Raw genomic sequence first — 20,871 nt, forward strand, 5'->3', positions numbered from 1 at the left:
ACATGTAATGAATGAAAACTAACTGAAAGTCCATGAAAGTGAAAGTAAAGATGAATGAGTCCAGAACCCATGACAAATACATTGTTTTCAAACACTTTGAATTTTGTTAACTTATAACGAAAAATATTTTTCAAATGAAATGAGTACATTTGAAATAACAGAAATGACGATGGAAACAAAGATGCTCACATACCATTATTATGAATCTTAATGTTTATGGAAAACATATAGGCCTACATTTGCATTATGGTTTTTAAGTAGCCTACAAAGTGCAAAAAATTAAAAATTATATAACAATAGAACAAATGTGGCTAAGTAGAACTAAAATAGAACTAGTAGGCTAATTTAATAAATATTTAAAATATTTAAAAATTCACTTTCTTTTATTATTCCCTTCATTTTCATATTTTTCTTTATTTAACTCACCCTATTTATTTTTTATCTCTATTGTCTATTTTAATATTTTAAGTACTGTTAACACTTTGACAATATTGTAAATGGTGACAAATAAAGCTGTCATATATATTTAAGAAATTGCCTACTATTTAATCATTAACAGTATAATTAATTGGATATAATGAATTAGATTTATAATAACTAAATATAAAATAAGGTAATAAATCAACAAAAATAAGATAATAATAAAAACGTAAAAAGTATTTATAAATATAAATATTAATATTAATAACAATAAATATTTCAATTATAAATAGATATTATATGTAGGCCTACAGTCAGTGACGGTCTCTCTCTACAGCAGTGGGGAGTGAAGGCTGGTTCATGGAAGAGCCACAGCCTGCGGAGTCAGTCACATTCTTGGCTGGGATTCAATGACTGAGCCAGACACACACAAACACCGAGAGAGAGAGAGAGAGAGAGAGAGAGAGAGAGAGAGAGAGAGAGAGAGAGAGAGAGAGAGAGAGAGAGAGAGAGAGAGAGAGAGAGGTTGTGCTCACTGACTCAGTCACACTGAACTGCAGGGGCAGAGGAGCGGAGCCGACGCGCCGTGTCCGGCTGCAGCGATCTCTACTCGCAGGGGAAGATACGGATTTAAAGTTCGTGGATTGTATATTTGACTCCTGAATTTGACGTGGGACGAGTTCGTTTCCCCCGGGGGATAGTTTTTCTACGACTTGCGCGCTTTTGCTTGTGTTACACTTGAGTTTTCTGTCTATGCGTCTGTCTGTTGATATGGACAGGAGAGAGCCCGCTGCAGGGGAAGAAGACACGCCGGTGGTAACCTTCGTCTGAGTGGGGATTTCATGAAGCCCTATCGGCCTTCTTGTGCTTGTTTTCACAGACTTGGATTTCGAGACACGGTACCAGGACCTTTGAGTCGTATTTCTCGTCAGACGCTAGGTTTCAACGACAACGCGGTGCGAGAAACATGGAAACAATAACGCGCCAGAGTTTCCAGCCTCACCCGGGACTGCAACAAACTCTCAAACAGTTTCACCTGAGCTCCATGAGCTCTCTCGGAGGACCGGCCGCTTTCTCGGCCAGGTGGCAACACGATCTGATCTTCAAAAAGGATGGCAAAGACGTCCCGGAGCCCGTGCTGCATCTCCCCCCTATGCAGCCGCCTCCGGTGATGCCCGGGCCGCTCTTCATCCCGTCCGATCGCTCCACGGAGAGGTGCGAGACGGTCCTGGAGGGCGAGACCATCTCGTGCTTCGTGGTGGGCGGCGAGAAGCGCCTGTGCCTGCCGCAGATCCTCAACACAGTGCTGCGGGATTTCTCGCTCCAGCAGATCAACTCGGTGTGCGACGATCTGCACATCTACTGCTCGCGTTGCACCGCCGACCAGCTGGAGATCCTGAAGGTGATGGGGATCCTGCCGTTCTCCGCGCCGTCTTGCGGGCTCATCACCAAGACGGACTCGGAGCGCCTGTGTAACGCGCTCATCTACGGGGGCACGTATCCGCCGCACTCCAAGAAGGAGCTGTACGGCTCCATCGAACTGGAACTCACCGAAAAGAGCTTCAAAATCTATCACGAGTGCTTCGGGAAGTGTAAGGGTCTTCTGGTCCCGGAGCTCTATACAAATCCCAACGCGCCCTGCATACAATGCATGGACTGCAGGCTCATGTACCCGACCCAGAAATTCGTGGTGCACAGTCACAAATCGCTGGAGAACAGGACTTGCCATTGGGGCTTTGATTCGGCAAATTGGAGGGCGTATGTGCTCCTGAGCCCGGATTACACGGGGAAAGAGGAGAAAGCTCGTCTGGAGCAGCTCCTGGATGACATTAAGGAGAAATTTGACTTCGCCAATAAATACAAGCGGAAAGCATCACGGGTGAGCCAGTTTGTTGCATTTTGCGCTGCATCCCCTGCTCTAGTGCAGGGAGAACTGATTAAGTTTTGTTGTGGTGGACTGCATGTGTCAGACGTCTATGACAAGCCGTTTCATCCTTTTAAACTAACTAGTGCCTATTTTGCTGCTTGTTTTTTAATGACTAGCTGAAAGCCAATAGATCTTTACCAATTTCACAAATAACTTCATTAGATACTTTCTCCAGTTGATAGTGACTACTGGTGTCTATAAAATTAGTCCCAGGTATCAAGTAATTCATTGCAAACTACTTATTATTTTGCTTCTACTATTATCTTGGTAGAGACAAATATTGGTAAGACTTTATTTCAGTGTCATTGTTACATGTTACATGTAGTAACTATAGTAATAACTGTAAATTGTGGATAATTACATGCAACTAACCCTAAGCCAAACCCTAATCCTAACCCTATAGTACATGTAGTTACTTAATATTACTCAGCATTTAAATGTATAATTACAGTGTAACAAAGACACCTTAAAATGAAGTGTAACACAAATGTTTGCTTCAGTGCTTCAGACATCAACTGTTCACTTCCAACTAGTATGTTTTCCACCTATTTCAGATTTACTAGTAGGCTAACTATATTTAATATGTATTAATATTCAATCTGGCTTACTAGAAATAGTTTGGCTTCTAGTAGCTATCTGTGACGGTTTTCCTGGAACTAATTGGATCATACTACTTTATTAGACACCATTGTATCCTTACTTTTGGATTATTTTGTTAGTAATTCAAAAATAAATATTAGAAACCTAAAAAATGGATGTTGTTTGAATGGCTTACCACCGTCGTCTTCAGATGAATGCTTGGAGAAAGGCCAATAGTGTCAGTTTTTGGTGACACAAACTTCAGACTCAACAGTAAGTAGTTATTTGGCAGACGTACAGTGCACTTCTTATAGGGACATTCTTCTTGGCACAACCTGAGGTTAAGTGTGACGGGGCACTGTGGTGGTGTTCATGAATCACCTCTGCTGGTATTCAAAGCAACAATCTTAAAGTTGGCAGACTAAATGTTTTAACTGCTAAGCCACACCACCAGGGTGAAATTTGTATGTCTTAAGTTTTGCGTTGGCATATTTCAAGTAGTGTCAGCTTCCCTCCTTAGATGAGTGCTTGGAAAGGGGCCAAGAGTGTCAGTTCTTTGGTGACCCAGTCTCCAGACTCCAGAGACTATCATGATATTGGTTTCCTAGTCCAAATGTTACAACCTGATATCCGGGAGGGGGGTGAGATGTGGAATCTGTGGGCGGTCGTCAAGATAGAATAGCCATCGCAGTGGCCTAAATTTAATGGCATGAAATATTTAACTTAAGAAGACCGATGCAAAAAATGCAATCTCTCACAGAGAGCATTTCTTGGTTGCTTTTTGGGCTTTGCTGAATTTAATTGACCAGTAACTAACCCTCAGTGTCACAACCTCTGTCCCGTTAACCTTTACTGTAGATACAGTGCTGACTGCGTAAAGAAACAATCATTTAGAGCCATTAAAGGCCAGGGCACTTGTAGTCTTCATTTCGCTCTCTCTCTCTCTCTCTCTCTCTCTCTCTCTCTCTCTCTCTCTCTCTCTCTCTCTCTCTCTTTCTCTCTGTCTAGTGCTTGTTTTTTATCATCTCATTCCTCCATCTGTCTCTCTCTCGAGCTCAGCATGACTTCCACATGTCCCACGGCAATGGCGTCATGTTATGGTAATTCTGAAATGGGCCGTTTAGCTATCACAGGTACTTGACAGTGGATGTGTTTTTAATGATCAGGCCATTGAGGGTTTAATCACGGGGCTGCTGAGGGAAAAAACATGCTTTCTGAGCTGCACTCCAACCAAGTTTGCTGCTTAAATATGCATCGTAAAGTTCATTTCTGGGTATTTTTGGAAGGAATAATGCGATAAAGCAGTCTCGGGCTGATTGTTTTGTGTTTATCTGCTTTGGGTTGTCTCCAGTCTCGGGTTACTCGCATGTGTGGTGGCTCATCTTACCCCTGGGGCTCTAATGTTTGACTCTTGCTGCAGACACGGTCCTGTTTTTGAGGTAGAGGATTAGAGGAAAAGTTTTTTAGTAATGTGCCCCCCTCCAATACACACACACACAAACACTCAATGAATGACAGGCCTGGTCATTTGCATGAACTGTTTCCCTTGAATGGAGCTGATGATGCAGGGATTGGAGTATTGTGGTGGAAACGGAGTATGAACCAACAAAGAAGTGCATTCACCAACATCTCCTCCCTCCCATCTCTCTCTGATCAGCCCTCCACCACCTCAAGCTTACTTTCCCTGTATGAATAGAGCGAGAGAATGTAAACTGAGGCCTGCTCTCCAGCGTGTTTACACACATTTCCCGTTTTCTGTCTCTTTTTGCACGAACGATGTGTGTCATAAGTTCTTTGCAGATTGAATTGTCCCTTACGGTGAATGACATCGCTTTGTTAACATCGAGCTGTTTCCCTCGGTCTCGAGTGAGCCCAAAATGTCCCGGAGCTCTCTGGATTATCACATTATCAGACCCCCCACAGCAGGCTTTTATTCATCTCAAGAGCTTTCCTTCCTCTCACCACACACAAGAGGGAACACTCTCAAACCGTCTGGAAACGGAAGTGGAATACATCATTATATCCATAGAGAGGGAGATTCGGTGTATTTTTACATATGCCCGACCGTCTGGTCACTCCTTTGCCAGGAAGAGTCTGCGATTTGATATTGATGACTTCATAATGGCTTCCACACAATTTCATTTGCCACTCAGATGTTTGTAGAATAAGACTGAGGCTTGAAACGTGCTTGATGCAAATGCTTTGAGCTACTCAAGCTCGATTTCAAATGATGGTTGAAAAGTCTCTTAAGCAAGGCTGTCTTTATTTGATCAAAAATACATTAAAAACAGTAATATTGTGAAGTATTATTTCTATTTAAAATAATCGTGGTCTATTTGAATATATTTTAAAATGTAATTTATTCCTGTGATGGCAATTTTCAGCATCATTACTCCAGTCTTCAGTGTCACATGATCCGTCAGAAATCATTCTATTATACTGATTTGGTGCTCAAGAAACATTTCTTATGATTATCAATGTTGAAAACGGTCATATGTGCACATTTACATTAATTTATGTGTTTGCAACCTTGCATAACTAGCATTCCACATGCGAGTAATGTAGATGTAACAGTCTGTATGTTTGTATAATGTGTTTCTGTTGCTGTCTGTGTGATTGTGACCAAGCCGTTTTGTTTTCTGCTGAGTTATTTACAGATCTTACTGTTCCTCATCTGTGAAAAGTAGTCTGGCAGTCTCTCTCTCTCACTCTCTCTGTCTCTGGGTGGGGTGAAGGAACTTCCTTTTTCTCTGCTGCTTGCTGAGGGAAGGTCACAGACTGTGTAGTTGCTCAACCTCCCTCGACATACATGTGTGTGTGTATATATAAGTGTTTGTGAGTGCGTGTCTGTCTGGTGCTTTCAGTCAGCAGCCGGAAGACACAGAAAGACAGGATGTTCTGTGTCCCTCGCTCAGACACAGTCAATAATTAAGCGTAAAATGTACCTAGTCATTATGATCAAGCTGTCTCAGGTCCAAAACGCATCATCTTTTAATACTCTGTGATGAAGAAAATTGTGTTACGCTTGTCTGAGATCTTGTTCAAAGGATTCAAAAGAGTTTGGCAGCTTGGTAAACAAGGTTTGAGTTTCCTGAACTGTAGTATACAGGTTCAAAGTGTAAGTCCAGGTGTTGAGTTGGCTTCATGAGCTATCATGATTACTTTATACTGATAAAAATGTCTGGATGTAATTGTCAGGAGTGGCGATGAATGATTAGGTGGATTAGAGACAAAATAGGTTGACTGGCCATTTACATGACGCACTAAAAACTTTTTTATGTGTTTTAGCCTTCATTTATACGACAACTGCGTTTTGGGGGCCTGAAAACGCAAACTTTTGAAAACGGGTTTGAAAGTACAAGATTTTAAAATGATACCGTTATTGACTCCATGTGAACTACAAAAATGCACATTTGTGAAAACGGTCATGCATTTGCGTATAATGTGTTATGTCTATAGGCATGTAGTTTTTCTTTACAAACACTACAACTACTGGTCTGGCATGCATGATAGAGTTTTTTATCGTTTTTTGCGGATTCGTGTGAATGGGGATCGCTTTAACAACGTTGTGAAAAACGCAAAGAAAAAACGTTTCCATTTTTAGTACATTGTTGTTGTGTAAACGTACCCTTATATTGTAAACAATTGACTAAATGCATTTAATGAGACTCAATTTTTGAGATTTCAATTGATTAAAATGTATTTATTACATGGTACGCTGATGAATAAATTAAGTAAAACAAAAATAATCAATATTTGATGAGAAATCTCCAAAATGAAAATCATGCTCATACATTAATATGGCTGATGAAAGCATGAAGTGGCCTATCTTTAACATACAGGTCACAGAAATCCATTTGACAATTGAGTTCTTCTATCGAGGTAGACCCTACACAAGAAGCATTTTTGCATTTCGTCTGCACTATTTTTAAATTGTTTAAACATGAACCAAAATAATGTATGGTGAAATATATATATATATATATATATATATATATATATTTTTTTTTTTTTTTTTTTTTTTTTTAGTGGATTATTTGCACTAAATGAATGTTTAATAACTGCCCTGTTATAATAATGTTTTTTTTCACTGTACATTTTATTTTATCAGATTATGCCTAGGCTAGGCTACTTGATGAAAATAGTTGGCATTTTCATTTTTCATAGCAGTAAGCACAAGGAGGCACATATCATGAGCATTTCCCACGTAGTCATGCATTTGATTTCCCCCTCTGAGTTTCCTGTTAAATGTGGAGGCGTTTTTATCAGGGGTTATTTCGAGAGTTTTGGCAGACGGCGTGTTCTTGCCGCCAGTGCAGGAAAACCACAGCTCAGTGACGGGAAGGGAGAGTTGCGACAGTCGCATTCCAGGACAGCCACTCCCGAAGTACAGCGAGAGACTGATTATGTAAATGTCTGTATGAATGGCCATGAATGAAGCGTGCCCTCTCACTCTCGTATTCGCATTCGCTCCGTGTCTGCCGGCACACTTAGACGCACACACACACACCTGCTCGGTACCAGAACCCTTCTCCTGCTGACTTCTCGTCTCCTCTACAATCAACTGTTTTTTCCCTTTCTCTCGATCTTTAATTCCCGTCAGGTGCTGGAAGTGTGCTGTAAACCTCTCTAATCATCCAGTCATTAAAGCATAATTTAACCGCTCTCAGCCTTTGAAGCAGTTTTCTCGCTTAATTGTTCGCTCTTTGGAAACAAAGCTACGTAATTTTCTCCGAATCACGCCCTTGAAAATGCTTTTGATGAACACCTTGCGTGTTCATTTTCTCTCTTCCGTCCTCCGCGTTTGGTTCGGCTGACTTGTGATTTTTGTTTTGGAGAGAGAGAGAGAGAGAGAGAGAGGGAGAATGGCATCTTTCCAACCCCCTCTCTACCATCCCCAGCGCCTCAGAGAATTCTGGGATATCTGGTGGAGAACTGAGAGGGTGCAAGAGCTTTGGGAGAGGAAGCCAGTTCCCTAAGGGGATATTAGGTATGTCCCGTCTCATTCGCCAGGCATATCGTTCTTAAGCCACACACACACACACACACACACACACACACACACACACACACACACACACACACACACGCACAGCGGATGGCTCAACTCGACTCAGCAGCAGCTGGCCCCTGGTATGCATATCAATGGCTGCAGCGCGAAAAGCTGCATTTGCGCATTTCTCTGCCTCCCCTTCAGAATGCGAGGGGCTTCACGGGTAGGTCTACGGATAGTCCTGCAGCTGCCCCGACAATACACACCAGTGGATCCGTCTGAGAACTGAGTCGAACGGCTGATCTGAGACCGCACTGGTCAAAGTCTTCCTAAGTATGTTCCAGAACTTGGACTCGTGAGGTCAAAGACCTGCGAGGCAGTGAAACGGACCCTGTGTTGTTCAGTCGGTTACTGATATGAACATGCTTTTGTTTGGATATCCGCAAGGGTCATTTTTTATTTTTGCGTAAGAGTGCCAGGCGAGAAACCCGAACAGTTTTACAAAGTATGAAACTCTGTGAAAAAGCTCGGTAATCGCTTGCTTTCATAACAAAGCTCATTCTTCCCACTGATCCTGGTTTTAAAAAAAAATCCCTCATGTGCAGTCCTGGGTGGTTATTTAATTCGACAGGGTTTTTTCAGGAGTGAGCAGCAGCTGAGTGTTCTAACGAGTCTCCTTTAGGTGCTAATTAAGATTTTTCGAATAGTCCGTCACTGACAAGCCCAAACTGATGGATCATAACGGTGATTAACCGGGCAAAGAGAGAAAATGTGTGGCTTTGCTTTAGAGATAAGACACGAACATCTCCCTGGAACAATTCAAACCCTAATTGCTTTTGTGGCTCTGTAATGCAAATGCAAGTCAATTCATTAGTGTTTTTATACACTAACAGTTCAATTCTTGTGTGAACATTCATGCTTGGCTTATTAGCCACATCCTTGCTAATTTGATCAGTTTTTCACCTCTCGAGCTGAGTTTTCAAATCAAAATGGCACTTATTCTGCTTTGCTGTTCATCGTTATTTATCAACCTCAGCAGGGAGTAAGTCAAGTCTTTCTCTGTTTTTTTGTTGTTGCCATCATTGACTTTAAAATATGCTTGAGAGATCAAATATACTTAAGAAATAGACTTCCTTCACACTAGGTGCTCTATTTAATTTGATGCAAGCAAAAGCGAGGCTGTGAGGGATGGAAATGCAGTTCGTTCAATATGCAATATCACAACCATTTTTTTAGGGATGCACGATATATCGGCCACCATATCGGTATTGACCGATATATGATAATTTTTTATGTTATCGTAATCGGCTCGATAAGAAAATTTAGCCAATATATTAAAGCCGATAAATAATGGGTTATTTTCTTCAGCTGAGATACCTCAAATGCACACTGTTAGCCATGATGGTTTTGAATAGCTTTAAATATGATTGGAATAACTTTAAAAAAAGGAAAATACAGTTAAAAGTGCAACATCCACAGCACAAGTCTGTCATATAGGCTACATAAAATTATGATGAGAACATTATAATTGTGTGCTTGGGACATGGCTTTAATGGTGAGACTTTTGTTTTTGTTATCAGGCTCTCAGAAATTTGATTTATCGGCCAATATATTGGTCATCGGCTTTCAAATATAAAGAATTATTGGTTATCGGCCAACATTTTCATATTGTTGCATCCCTAGTTGTTTTATATCGGCAAATCACCAATGTTTTGTCATTTGAACAATTGATATCCATGTACATGATAGTACTACACAGTGAAGAGACGGAACTTCTTAAATGCCTAACAGCCTCATATTAATTCACATCAAATTAAATATGCTATGTATACGTGGTAGCATATTAATACAAATGAATCATTTAAATATATAAATCCCACATTAAAATAATAAAGCTGCCTTATTTTGGCCAAATTAAGAATGAGAGAAATATTGATTATAAATATAAATCCTTTAATATTGAAACTAAGTATCAGTACAATAAGTGCTATGTATAAGATATATAATTTTAAGTCAGTAGTGAAGTTCTAATGTAGTAAGTATGCTGCATAGTAGGCAGCTCACTAGGTTTGGAGCTCAAAGCATTATAACTCAAGAGAGCTAACCTGATGCCTTTACTGCCTACACAGTTACAGAGATTCTTATGAACTTAGAAACGTTGCGATTTCAGTTATATTGCAATCGAAAAGAAGACATTTTGGAAAATTATACCCTCTTACATAATTTCCCCTCGTCATAGCTTAAGCTCTATTGTGACATTATATCACACCCTCTTAGACACACGCTGCTAAGCCTCCTAGTCTGTCCACCCCCTCCCCCAGGATGCAGTAGCTAAAATCTCATTAATGTCAGATGGAGATAAACACAGATAAAAGAGAGAGGTTCATCACAGGGCATCCTCTTTTTTCACACTCCTTCCACCAGCCCCCACACATCAGTCAGCCCATTCAGTGTATGTGTGTGTGTGTGTGTTTGTATTGGCTGGCCTTTGGGAAAGCATTCATATACCTGGCTGAAAGGGACGACTGGGGGAGGTGGAGAAAGATGTGATGGGGGGCTGGCAGACAGAAGAGTGTAGGATGGAGGAGGGAGCTTTTTCTGTCTGGCATTAACAGGGGGAGGGGTGGGAAAATAGATGCGTTTCGGGGGTTTCCTGGGTTACTGTGATTGTCAATCTGAAACTTAATTTGCTGATATATAAAGTGTGAGGTAAATGTTTGATTTAATGAAAGACATTATGAACGTTTCATTTCAGGCAGACTGTCAGAATGGGCTCCTGCGTACTAGTCATATCTGAATAACAAGTACAAGTGAATGAACGAATTAGGAAAGAATGACTGAAGTAGGAAAGAAAGGAACTTGATCCAATGTTCTAACTGGCTTTATATCTGCGACATGCACTCTTTAAACAAATAAAACCTCATGCATTCCTACTTTTTTTTTGTATTCATTCATTCATTCATGGCACTGATATGTATTATTAATGACAGTTAAGCACGGATAGAAAGAAACATGACGACAAATTACTGGATGAGTTTGGCTTTGAAAAATTAATCGCGCAACTAAATCGCCTGTCAGCCTCTCTCGGTGCTCTGACATAAAGATTGTAAGATTTCTGTCTGTTCTGTATTGGTAAAAAAGAACAATGTATTTTTTTTTCATGACTTTAAAATTTGACCTAACTTATTTTCTGTAACATTTTGGTTGTATTGTGCATGATTCTGAAACAGTTTTTGTTTTCTTCAGATGTAGCCAAGGCCGTGTGGGGGGGGAGACAATTTATATTTACCTAAAAAGTCTACTTTTCACAATCCAATCTAATGCAGATGGATGCATTCAAGTTATTTATTCAATTCATGTTATTTACTGTTGAGTATTCAGTTTGAAATATGTCAAATTACTTAAGTGAGTAGTTTTATGTTGTTTTTTAAGATCATACATTTATTTTTTGTGCAATTTGTGTGGGATTTCCAGCTGTATTTTACAATGCTCTCTGGAATACTCAATTCTGATTGGCCAGTTCTTTTCTCAGGGCCACACATAATGCATCCTACGTGAAATTTCTGTCTGAAATTCACAGCAGTTCTTTAGACTGCTACTGTGATTGAAGATCGCTGAGCAAAATACGTGTTTTTTTTGTCTTGTGGGGATTTTCTGCAATGTCAGCTGAGCCCTTTTGCCTTTGTGTGACGGAGTGAGTCACACTTTAGCTGGCAGTGTGTGTTTGTGTGTCTAAGAGCAGTGCGACACATGACCCTTCCCATCAAACCCCTCTCTATTCAGGCAGACTTACCAATCAGATGCTTCCATACAGCTCCCATCGGACAGATGGCTGTCTGACAGAGACAGCGTGACATATACACACATTGAGAGACAGCGACACTTCCTCAAACTGAATGACTATGACAAAAAAATATGCTGCCCCTTTTGGAGTCACACTGCCCCTATAGCAGCTATCTATAAATCTGCATGCCATAGCTTGAGGGAAAGATTGTATCGTACAGTTGATGTGTTTGTAGACCTACATAAATACCCCATGTTACTCGAGTATATTGCATAAAATATTTTGAATATAGAAATTATCTTGCTCTATATATTTCATACCTTGCAAGTTCTGAAAGACTTTTTACTGGCATGTAAAGCCTTGTAAACATAGCCTCTGAAAGAAAGAAATAGACACGCAACATCCTTCCTCACCCCGTTCTAAATGAAGAGTTCGTCTGGGCCCAGTGGCACTGGTTTGAGATGCACCATAATTTGGTTTGGTTAGTCAGACTGCCGTTCTTTGAAGCGTGCCCTACACAGAAGGAGTCTACTTTATAATGTGTAATTTGACATTGAAATGAGTAGACAGACATACTATTACAGTACACGGCTAGGGAATATGCAACTCAAATCCTCTAGTTATGTTTGCTGAGAGTGGAATCGCAGGGTAGGGTGAAACACTGCTGTCTGGGCTCTGGCTACATCTACAGAGAAGAGAGAGAGCGAGAGGGAGACAGATGATGGGTTTGCTATCGTGACTGCTGTTCTGATGTCAGTTCCAGACTGGCAGCAGGGCATAGATGATATTAATTGTACAATTCAGTGTGAATGTGCGTAAAAAGGTAAATACATTTACTCACTCATAACACTGTCTGTCACCCACCCAGATGCTTCATCATTGAATCAGAACATCCAAACATTCACACACACACACACACACACACGCACGCACGCACGCACACACGCACGCACGCACGCACACACGCACGCACGCACGCACACACACACACATACACACACATACACACACACACACACACACACACACACACACACACACACACACACACACACACACACACACACACACACACACACACACACACACACACACACACACACACACACACTCGACTCAAGAGCTAAATGATGATGTAATCACAAGCCTACATAACCTGCCCACAAAAAACATGCCACAATTTTGAAAAGATATAGACCTAATAAAGTACATTTATGTAATCATGAATCAGCAGGGATAATGAATAAAATCAATGCACACACGATATTTGTAAATAAAATATGTGGAAATAAAGCATAACATACTGCGTTTCAAATGTAGCTTTGTTGATTATCATGCAATGTTTCACAGTTTTGTACCATTTTGTTTTCTTTCACTTCTATCTCTCCTGACTGAGGTGCAGCCTTTTTTTCAGGCCCCAAATCAAAATTTTTTTTTGGGTAGAAACATATTAAAAGATATCCGGCACTTTCTGTGAAAACGAGTTTATGCTTTGGTCTACTAAATGGTGAGTAGCATCTGAGTTAGCAGACGTGTACATTACACTATGACATCATACAGGTGAAACCCTGACCGCAGAACACATAGTAATCTTGTTTCAAAGTTGACCTTTTACAGGCCACAGGCCAAGAATTACAAGATTACAGGCCACACAACTGGGGCAGAGGGCAAGTGTGTGCTGGTGTGTGTGGACACCAGTCTAACCACACAAAGGCCTGTGCTCACACCCTGTCTAAAATGAACAACCACAACCCTGCGGTTTGAAACGCAACACGGCTCTGCCATCAATGTGTTCTGCGTGTTTGCATTGCATCGGGAGGCAAATCAGGGTCTTTTTTTGTGCATGCGTGAGTATGTCTTGGTGAATGTTAAATAAAGAGAGGGTGCAGACCTAATGTCGAGGGAGAGCACGCCAAGGTCCCACCTCTAATCCTAAAGTTCAACTGGGCTCCCTTTGTTCTTCAAATCTTTAAAAAGGATCAGCTGGAGCTCAGGAACAGGACTAAGACTAGAAGACAAAGCCCAGGCCTAAGACTATTGTTTTGGCTGTGGTCTTCATAAGCCATGCTACGTTTTTTTTGTCCTGTTTTTTTTCCAGACCAAAAGGGCCGTTCACATCAAGGACAATAACTATAACGATAACTATAAAGTTTTAATAATCGTCTAACTCAATGAGAATAGGGAAGTCCACAACTGTAACGGCACAGAGGAAAGATATAATTGGAATCACTTTCAGAATGAAACATTGACAGCCTATCAGAGTCCACCCGACTTTAAACAGCTTGAGCATTTAAAGTGGCAGATGAAATAACTGCAGTGCACGCTTCGAATAGACAATATTATTGTGTGTTGTGGATGCTAACATAGTTATCGTTCTTGGCGTGAATGGGCCTTGAGCCTAGCATAGCTAACGTGTTGTTGCTTTAAGATGTAACGTGTAATGCAGAGAGAGAGAGAGAGAGAGAGAGAGAGAGAGAGAGAGAGAGAGAGAGAGAGAGAGAGAGAGAGAGAGAGAGAGAGAGAGAGAGAGAGAGAGAGAGAGAGAGAGAGAGAGAGAGAGAGAGAGAGAGAGAGAAACGCAATGTACAGAACAAGTAGATACACATATGTTTGCAAGATGTCTGCTAAATTATTAATCTAGACAGCATTGTGCACTGTCTTAAGTGCCATATTAACATAAAAACATAAAAAAGGCAGCTGTACGTAAATTTTGAATCACAAATGTTGTGTAAACATTCAGTTAATGTTGATCTAACATCAGCAAGGGAATGTATTTTCCTCAAAAAATGTCTCGTCAAATGTATGTGTGCTCTCTGGGGAATGTAGATTGTAGTTCAGTACCTATGCTAATCGTAAGATTTATTTTTTATGTTCTGTAAAAAATTTCTAAATAGTTTTTTTTTTTTTTTTTTTTAATAGAGCGCTTTGCGGTTTCAACAGACACAACAATATGATCACTTCATCACTTCCTGGTTTGCCGTTGCTAAAGATGGCTGCCAGTTAAAGCCCTGTGGCTATAGAGGAGAGGCAGTGCTAGGCGTGACACAGAAAGCTTGTCATTTTGTTCTTTAATTAAGGGACGTGGTGTATCAGTTCCAGCCTTAAAGTCCGCAGGCTATTTTGGTTTTGCTGAACAGGTAACAAAAGAATGTCTGTCTCGGTTCAACAGCACCCTTCCCCCGTGCTTTCTCTCGCCGGAGACTCTGCTGTTAAGCGCAAACAATGGCACACTAGTCGGTGGCCCACATGAATCATGCTGCGGTTTTCCAATGATGTCACATTGTGGTTAGCAAATAACTTCATAACTTCAAATTTATAATTACTTAAATTGATTTATGAGACAGCTGCTGGTGGGGTGCAGGACCAATCAGAGTTCTGACTGAATGACATTTTTCTACAATGTGAAATAAATTAAATGGTGAAACAGTATGTTTTCCTTTAAAGTACAGGAACATGATCTGTTGCTTATTTGTGATTTACTAATACACATTAATGGATTTTTGTAGCTATTTTAAATTTGTAGAGTCTAAATTTGAGTCTAAATTTGTCGAATTGAGATTTCAGATTCACAAATCTTTTTTTAAAATAAATTGAGTGAATTTTTTTCTCAGTTTTACAAATTTGACAAGTTCAGTCCACCACATCAGGTGTCATTGTTACTGGTCTTATTGTGAGCAATTCATTGTATGTGGTATTTAAAAAGAAATATCTTGAATTATACGCCTTTTATTAAATATCTGTTTCATCAAAATATTTAGTAAATATCTATTTTGTTTCAGCCACATACAAATGGACAAAATCAAGTCTGGCTATGCCCTACATTTTTGGTTGTGAATGTAATTTCATTTGACTTTAGTAGAGTAAGTGGATACGTACTCCCTGAGAAGTGATTGGATGAATGGTCACACCTCTTAACCAATCAGAAGTTATTCAGAAAGGCCACAAGGTTTATGGATTTAAGGAGCATGTATGTATGTGTATAGACAGATGTGTGTGTGTTCTCGGCTTACTCTATGTGAATTAAAAGTGTCGGAAACAATGGCATTTAATACCATTAGCATCCAGGATAGTGTGGTGCTTCAGGTTAGTGATCGTAGGTCATAGATCCCTCGCAATTAATACTATTCCAACCCAGTACCACTCCTCCAAATGAGCTGACAGCGGACATGCTAAATAAAACAATGTGTGTGAAACCAGAGCTGTGTATGTGGGTGTGTGTGTGTGTGTGTGTGCCCACGAAAGGAGGTAAAGGCTCAGGTTAAAGCCGCATGGCTCCCCCTGCGCTCTGCGCTAACCTGTAGACGTTCTACAACACTACTACAGTTGAATCCATTGATTTACTGTCTGAAGCCACTCCTCGCCTGCCTACGCATGTAATCTTGTTCTGAAAAGGACTGTCACACACGCTCACATGCAAACACGAGCACACACAGACATGGAATCGGAGAGAAAGCCGAACACAATCTCTGCCAGCTCTTTTTTTCCAAGAGGAAATTGAAGATAATTGTACCCTCCAACTAGCCTGCCCGGTTTTAAGGGGGCATCCTATATCTGACAATACTTCATTGTTTGCTCTCTATAAGACTGTCTCGATGAAGTACAATGTCTGAAATAAATCGCTCCAATAGAGGGATCTAATTACAGGTTACTACTATTTACATTTGCGCTGTGCAGACTTTTGTAGTAATGGTTTAATGTATTGCCCCCTCTATTTTTCTCTCTTCACTTTGACCTTTATCTCACTATTAGGCCTATCAGTCTGTTTAATTATCTCTTTACCTTGGCTTCTAAGAATCCGTCGTATCAGTAGGTCAAGGTGGTTGCTGTTTTCTGCAGCTCTTTGTCAACAACATTGTGCTTTAAAACACAAAGGTCCAGACTATCCTATACACTATGCATTTGCATCAGTACTGAATTAATTGGACTTGTATGGATGGAGCCCAACAAACATGCTTTTCAAAATATTAACTCAGCCTCAAAGAGCTTTAGTTTCAAGAAAATGCCAACAATGTGGAGGTTTCCCTTGTCATTTAACTGTATGTTCATACTCCATTGGAGAGCCAACCATTTTTTGTTACCAATCCAGGATTGTGCAAAATTCAAAATTTGACATTTGAGTAGGAATGACAGGAAAATAAATGTACTTCCTTTGAATGTTAATTTAATTCTACTTTCTCAATTTTATAATTTGAATTGCAATTCTACATCCTGTTTGCTACCTTTATTCAAATCAAATTGAATTTAAGTGCACGTTCTGAGATTTTTTTTTAATTATTACTCTAATTTTTTTATTCCATAAAAATCTGTCCAGAACTTTCGGATACGGTAAATAGTGTCCTCCTGTCTCATCCGTCTTACCCACTAGGCCTTCCATATTACCATCTATTGCTCCATCCATCTCTTCACAGACGCTAATGGAAACATTAGCCTGTGTTAGCTTCAAGCGAGCTTATTATGCAGCCTAGGCCTTATCAATTCACTTCTGTCTCAATTAGCATCAGCTTCAATGCTGTCTCTCTCTGGCCGCGAGGAGTTGCATCGATCTACAACTCAATGGATCTCTTGAACGATTTCACACGGACCCGGCCGACTCTTCAAAAGTATTCGTATTCAAAGTACGAGCATATTTAAACACTTTATACTTTATAATGATCATAAATATGATGGCTATCAAAGACATATAGATGAGTGTATTTTAGAGCTGGTAATATTTCAGTTTGACTGCGATTTGGCTTTGGCTTAGCTTAAGTGGTTGGTCGATCGCAAAGTGGCTTTTAAAGCAAAACTACAGTGAAATAGCGAAGACGTTCTTCAAGCAACGATTACATACATTTTGCAAAAGGCTTGTTGTTTCTCTCCAAGTCTGATTAAAGTGCAAGGGCAATTTGTTTATCCACTCACGCCCTTGTTAAGGTCTGTGCATGTGTGGGGGTGTATGGCCCTGAGATCTATTGATTGCTGCAGGAAGCACATTCTGATGTTACACTGGGCTTCCTGAATTTGATGCCGTCTCCTTAGACATCATATGTGAAGGCATTTTGACTGTGTGTGTGTGTGTGTGTGTGTGTGTGTGGGTGTGTGTGTGTGAGAGAGAGAGAGAGAGCGAGAGAGAGAGAGAGAGAGAGAGAGAGAGAGAGAGAGAGAGAGAGAGAGAGAGAGAGAGAGAGAGAGAGTATCCTTACCTCCCCTCAGACAAGGAGACAAAACAGCTCAACCTCTGTCCTTGCTTAAAGACACAACAGCTCTCCAATGACACAGACTTCTTTCTTGCTTGCCCACAATAATAGGCTATGGCTCAGTCTTTTACTGAATAACACTCCAGAACAGAGCTGCCACATTCTCTAGCCTATGAAATGCCTTATTCACAACTTACACTTTTGTTACATACCAGGTAGTGCACCATTCATAACTGAATTGAGAATGTGTTTTTAAATTCCGATTCCTGATTTTGAATTGAATTGAGGTAGCAAAGAGGATGAAGAATCACAATTTAAATGTGAATTTAAGAACATAACATTGTTAACATAAAGTCTGGATAACCTAAAGATAGATAGATAGATAGATAGATAGATAGATAGATAGATAGATAGATAGATAGATAGATAGATAGATAGATAGATAGATAGATAGATAGGTAGACAGATAGACAGATAAACAGATAGATAGATAGATAGATAGATAGATAGATAGATAGATAGATAGATAGATAGATAGATAGATAGATAGATAGATAGATAGATAGATAGATAGTCTAAAAGACAGAGGGAAGGAAAGTAAAGGAGAGAATCTAAGCCAGCAGGTTCTATTCTTGAGTGTGTAGTTTTTGGCAGCAATGACAAAAGAACACACACTCTCTACGTCCCCTGTGCAGGGACCTTATTCCAGCTCTGCCTGCTTATCAGATGAAATCAGACCCCGTCTCTTTTCTGCTGCTCAAACTGTCTCCTGAGGAGGCCCAGATCGCTCCTCTGCCTGGGTGTAGTCGCTCTCACTGGGTCTCAGCCAGTTCTTCCACTTCCTGGGGCTCTCCATTTACCTAAGGTCTACTCAGTTTGTCAGTCTTGCTCTAGATGAACTACACAGTGATCTGAAACGGGGATCTTGAATGTTGTCATTGTAGGCTAATCTGGCACTGGTCTAACATTTGACTGCCAAGTCATACCCGGTGGAGGTAGAAAGGTAGATAGAGAGATGGGTAGATAGGTATCATGAATATAATGAGTAAATTCTTTAATTATGTTTCCCAGAGTCCTAAACTAACTTCTGAAGTAAAACCTTAGAACAAGTAACAGATAAAATATTATCGATCACTTCCTCTTTGTCTCTCTGTCCCTAATTCTCATTCCGACTGGATCTCTCCTGTGCCCATTCACAGGTCCCATCCCCCTCACCCCTCTTTTATGCCTGTAACAGTAAGCCTTGTGATTGTGCCCCAGAGCGAAGGCTCTCCCCGAGCTGAACTCATTTGGAACAAAACGCTGGCGGCTTTGAGGGAAAGAGCCAGCATGTTCTAGTCAACCTGCTGAGTGTTCAGTGAGGCCAACACCACTCTGAGACTCATGGGCTCACACATACACACACACACACAGACACACTGATGTCAGCACAACTCGAACAAACACACACTCCAATCAAAGCTCCTTTGTACTGTCCTCTCCCAAAGACAAGGGCTGCCAAACAACATCAGCAGCACCAACAAGCGCAACAATTCGCCATCCACAAAACCCCTCACCAAGCAGGAACTGTTGAATTTGCTCAGGAGTCGGTTGTTGGAACATTTCGACACTGTTAACCAACTTGAAAGGAATCAAAAGAGCAGATCGTAAAGCAAACTCATTCAGTAAAAGGAGTGCGCTAGTGTTTTTCTTCTCCGTTCTCATTTCAAAAGCCCTGGTGAATAAAAAGCCCACATGAAATGTGTTAATTTTCCCATTGACGCTTGTGTAAACAAGTAATCCTCTCAGCCAAAGGTGATCTCTCTTGTGAAATCATTGTGTGAAAACTGACTAATGATAACGACCAAACCCCACCACGTACGTTGTGCGTGCACCCATTGTGCGTGATTGACCGAGAATGCTCATATTTAATAGCAACCGAGTTCTGGATATGTTTGGCTAGTAAATTGTGCGGCTGAACTTTGAAACCTGAGTTGGGGCCCCAGACACGGAGACAGGGAAGTGATTGGGCCGAGCAGAGCATGCACGCTGATAAATGTTTATTTAGTTTTTGATAACATATCGGCCGGCCTCTTCAGCTTCTGTTGAGTGGAACTGGCTCGACTTCCTGTCTCTCTCTCGTTAATCTCCTCCAGCCCGCGATAGAAACAATCTATCAGAGTCAAGCTATCAGTCGATTGCAGTCAAAGACCCCATAGATTGGCTGTGGGAGCTACAGAGTGGCGTTCTCATGGCTTAGCGGCTTTGAAATTGGGTTCAATCTGAGCTTTGATTGGCTGTCTACGTATATAATAAAGGTCCCAGAAGGGGGTTTTCGCCGCAATACCATAGAAGCACCATTTAATTAGGGTTCCCCAAAAAAACTTTCAATGATGAGTTCTAAAAAGAACCTTTTTTTTCTTATTGTATGATTTTAATCATCTAAAAAACTTTTTCCACTCTAAACAACATTTTGTGCAGTGGATAGCTTCCTAGGATGTTAAAGGTTCTTCATGGAACCAAAGATGCCAATGTTTCATTTTTAAGAGTGTAAATAAAAAATACAGTCCTGAATGGCATATAAATTGAATTTGCTGAAGGGTAGGTTCCAGGTTTGTGCACAGCAGCACTCAGACCTTTTCCTGTCAAGCGTCTCAGGAGTGGTATTTCCTCTGTGAGTTCAAATATCAGGAAAACGCACATCTCTGTGTGTAATATGCTTGCTCGTGCACGCCTGGCTGTCACTAAAGAGGTATAATTCTAAATACCTCAGTGACAGGAGAGTTAATGTGGTTGCTAAGCAAATCTGCACTTCCTGTGCTAAATAAGAGTTCTACTGACTGCTTCCTGGCTGGTGGGCTGGAAAGGCACGCTCACGCATACTCCTACCCTGCTGCAGACATGCAGTGTAAATGGGTCTTTGCTAGTGTGCTCATGTAGAGAATAATTGTATTACTGAGGGGGGTTGCCCAACTCATTGTTTTCATGCTGCATCCATTTGACAGGAAATTAG

At 40.7% G+C, this 20,871-nt stretch overlaps 1 protein-coding gene across 1 annotated transcript in view; it reads left to right on the plus strand.

Moving 5' to 3' along the window:
• The first annotated feature begins 763 nt into the window (after positions 1-763).
• The window catches only part of skia (v-ski avian sarcoma viral oncogene homolog a), a 68,543-nt gene continuing 48,435 nt past the window's right edge, over positions 764-20,871 (plus strand). The window contains exon 1 of the mRNA XM_077222816.1: positions 764-2,299. Coding sequence (XP_077078931.1) covers positions 1,388-2,299 — 912 coding nt within the window. The 5' untranslated portion in view covers positions 764-1,387. The remainder of the gene's footprint in view (positions 2,300-20,871) is intronic.

The sequence above is a fragment of the Siphateles boraxobius genome, unplaced genomic scaffold, assembly GCF_051911475.1.
Source record: "Siphateles boraxobius isolate OS27281-9 unplaced genomic scaffold, OSU_SipBor_1 9, whole genome shotgun sequence".
Taxonomy (NCBI): domain Eukaryota; kingdom Metazoa; phylum Chordata; class Actinopteri; order Cypriniformes; family Leuciscidae; genus Siphateles; species Siphateles boraxobius.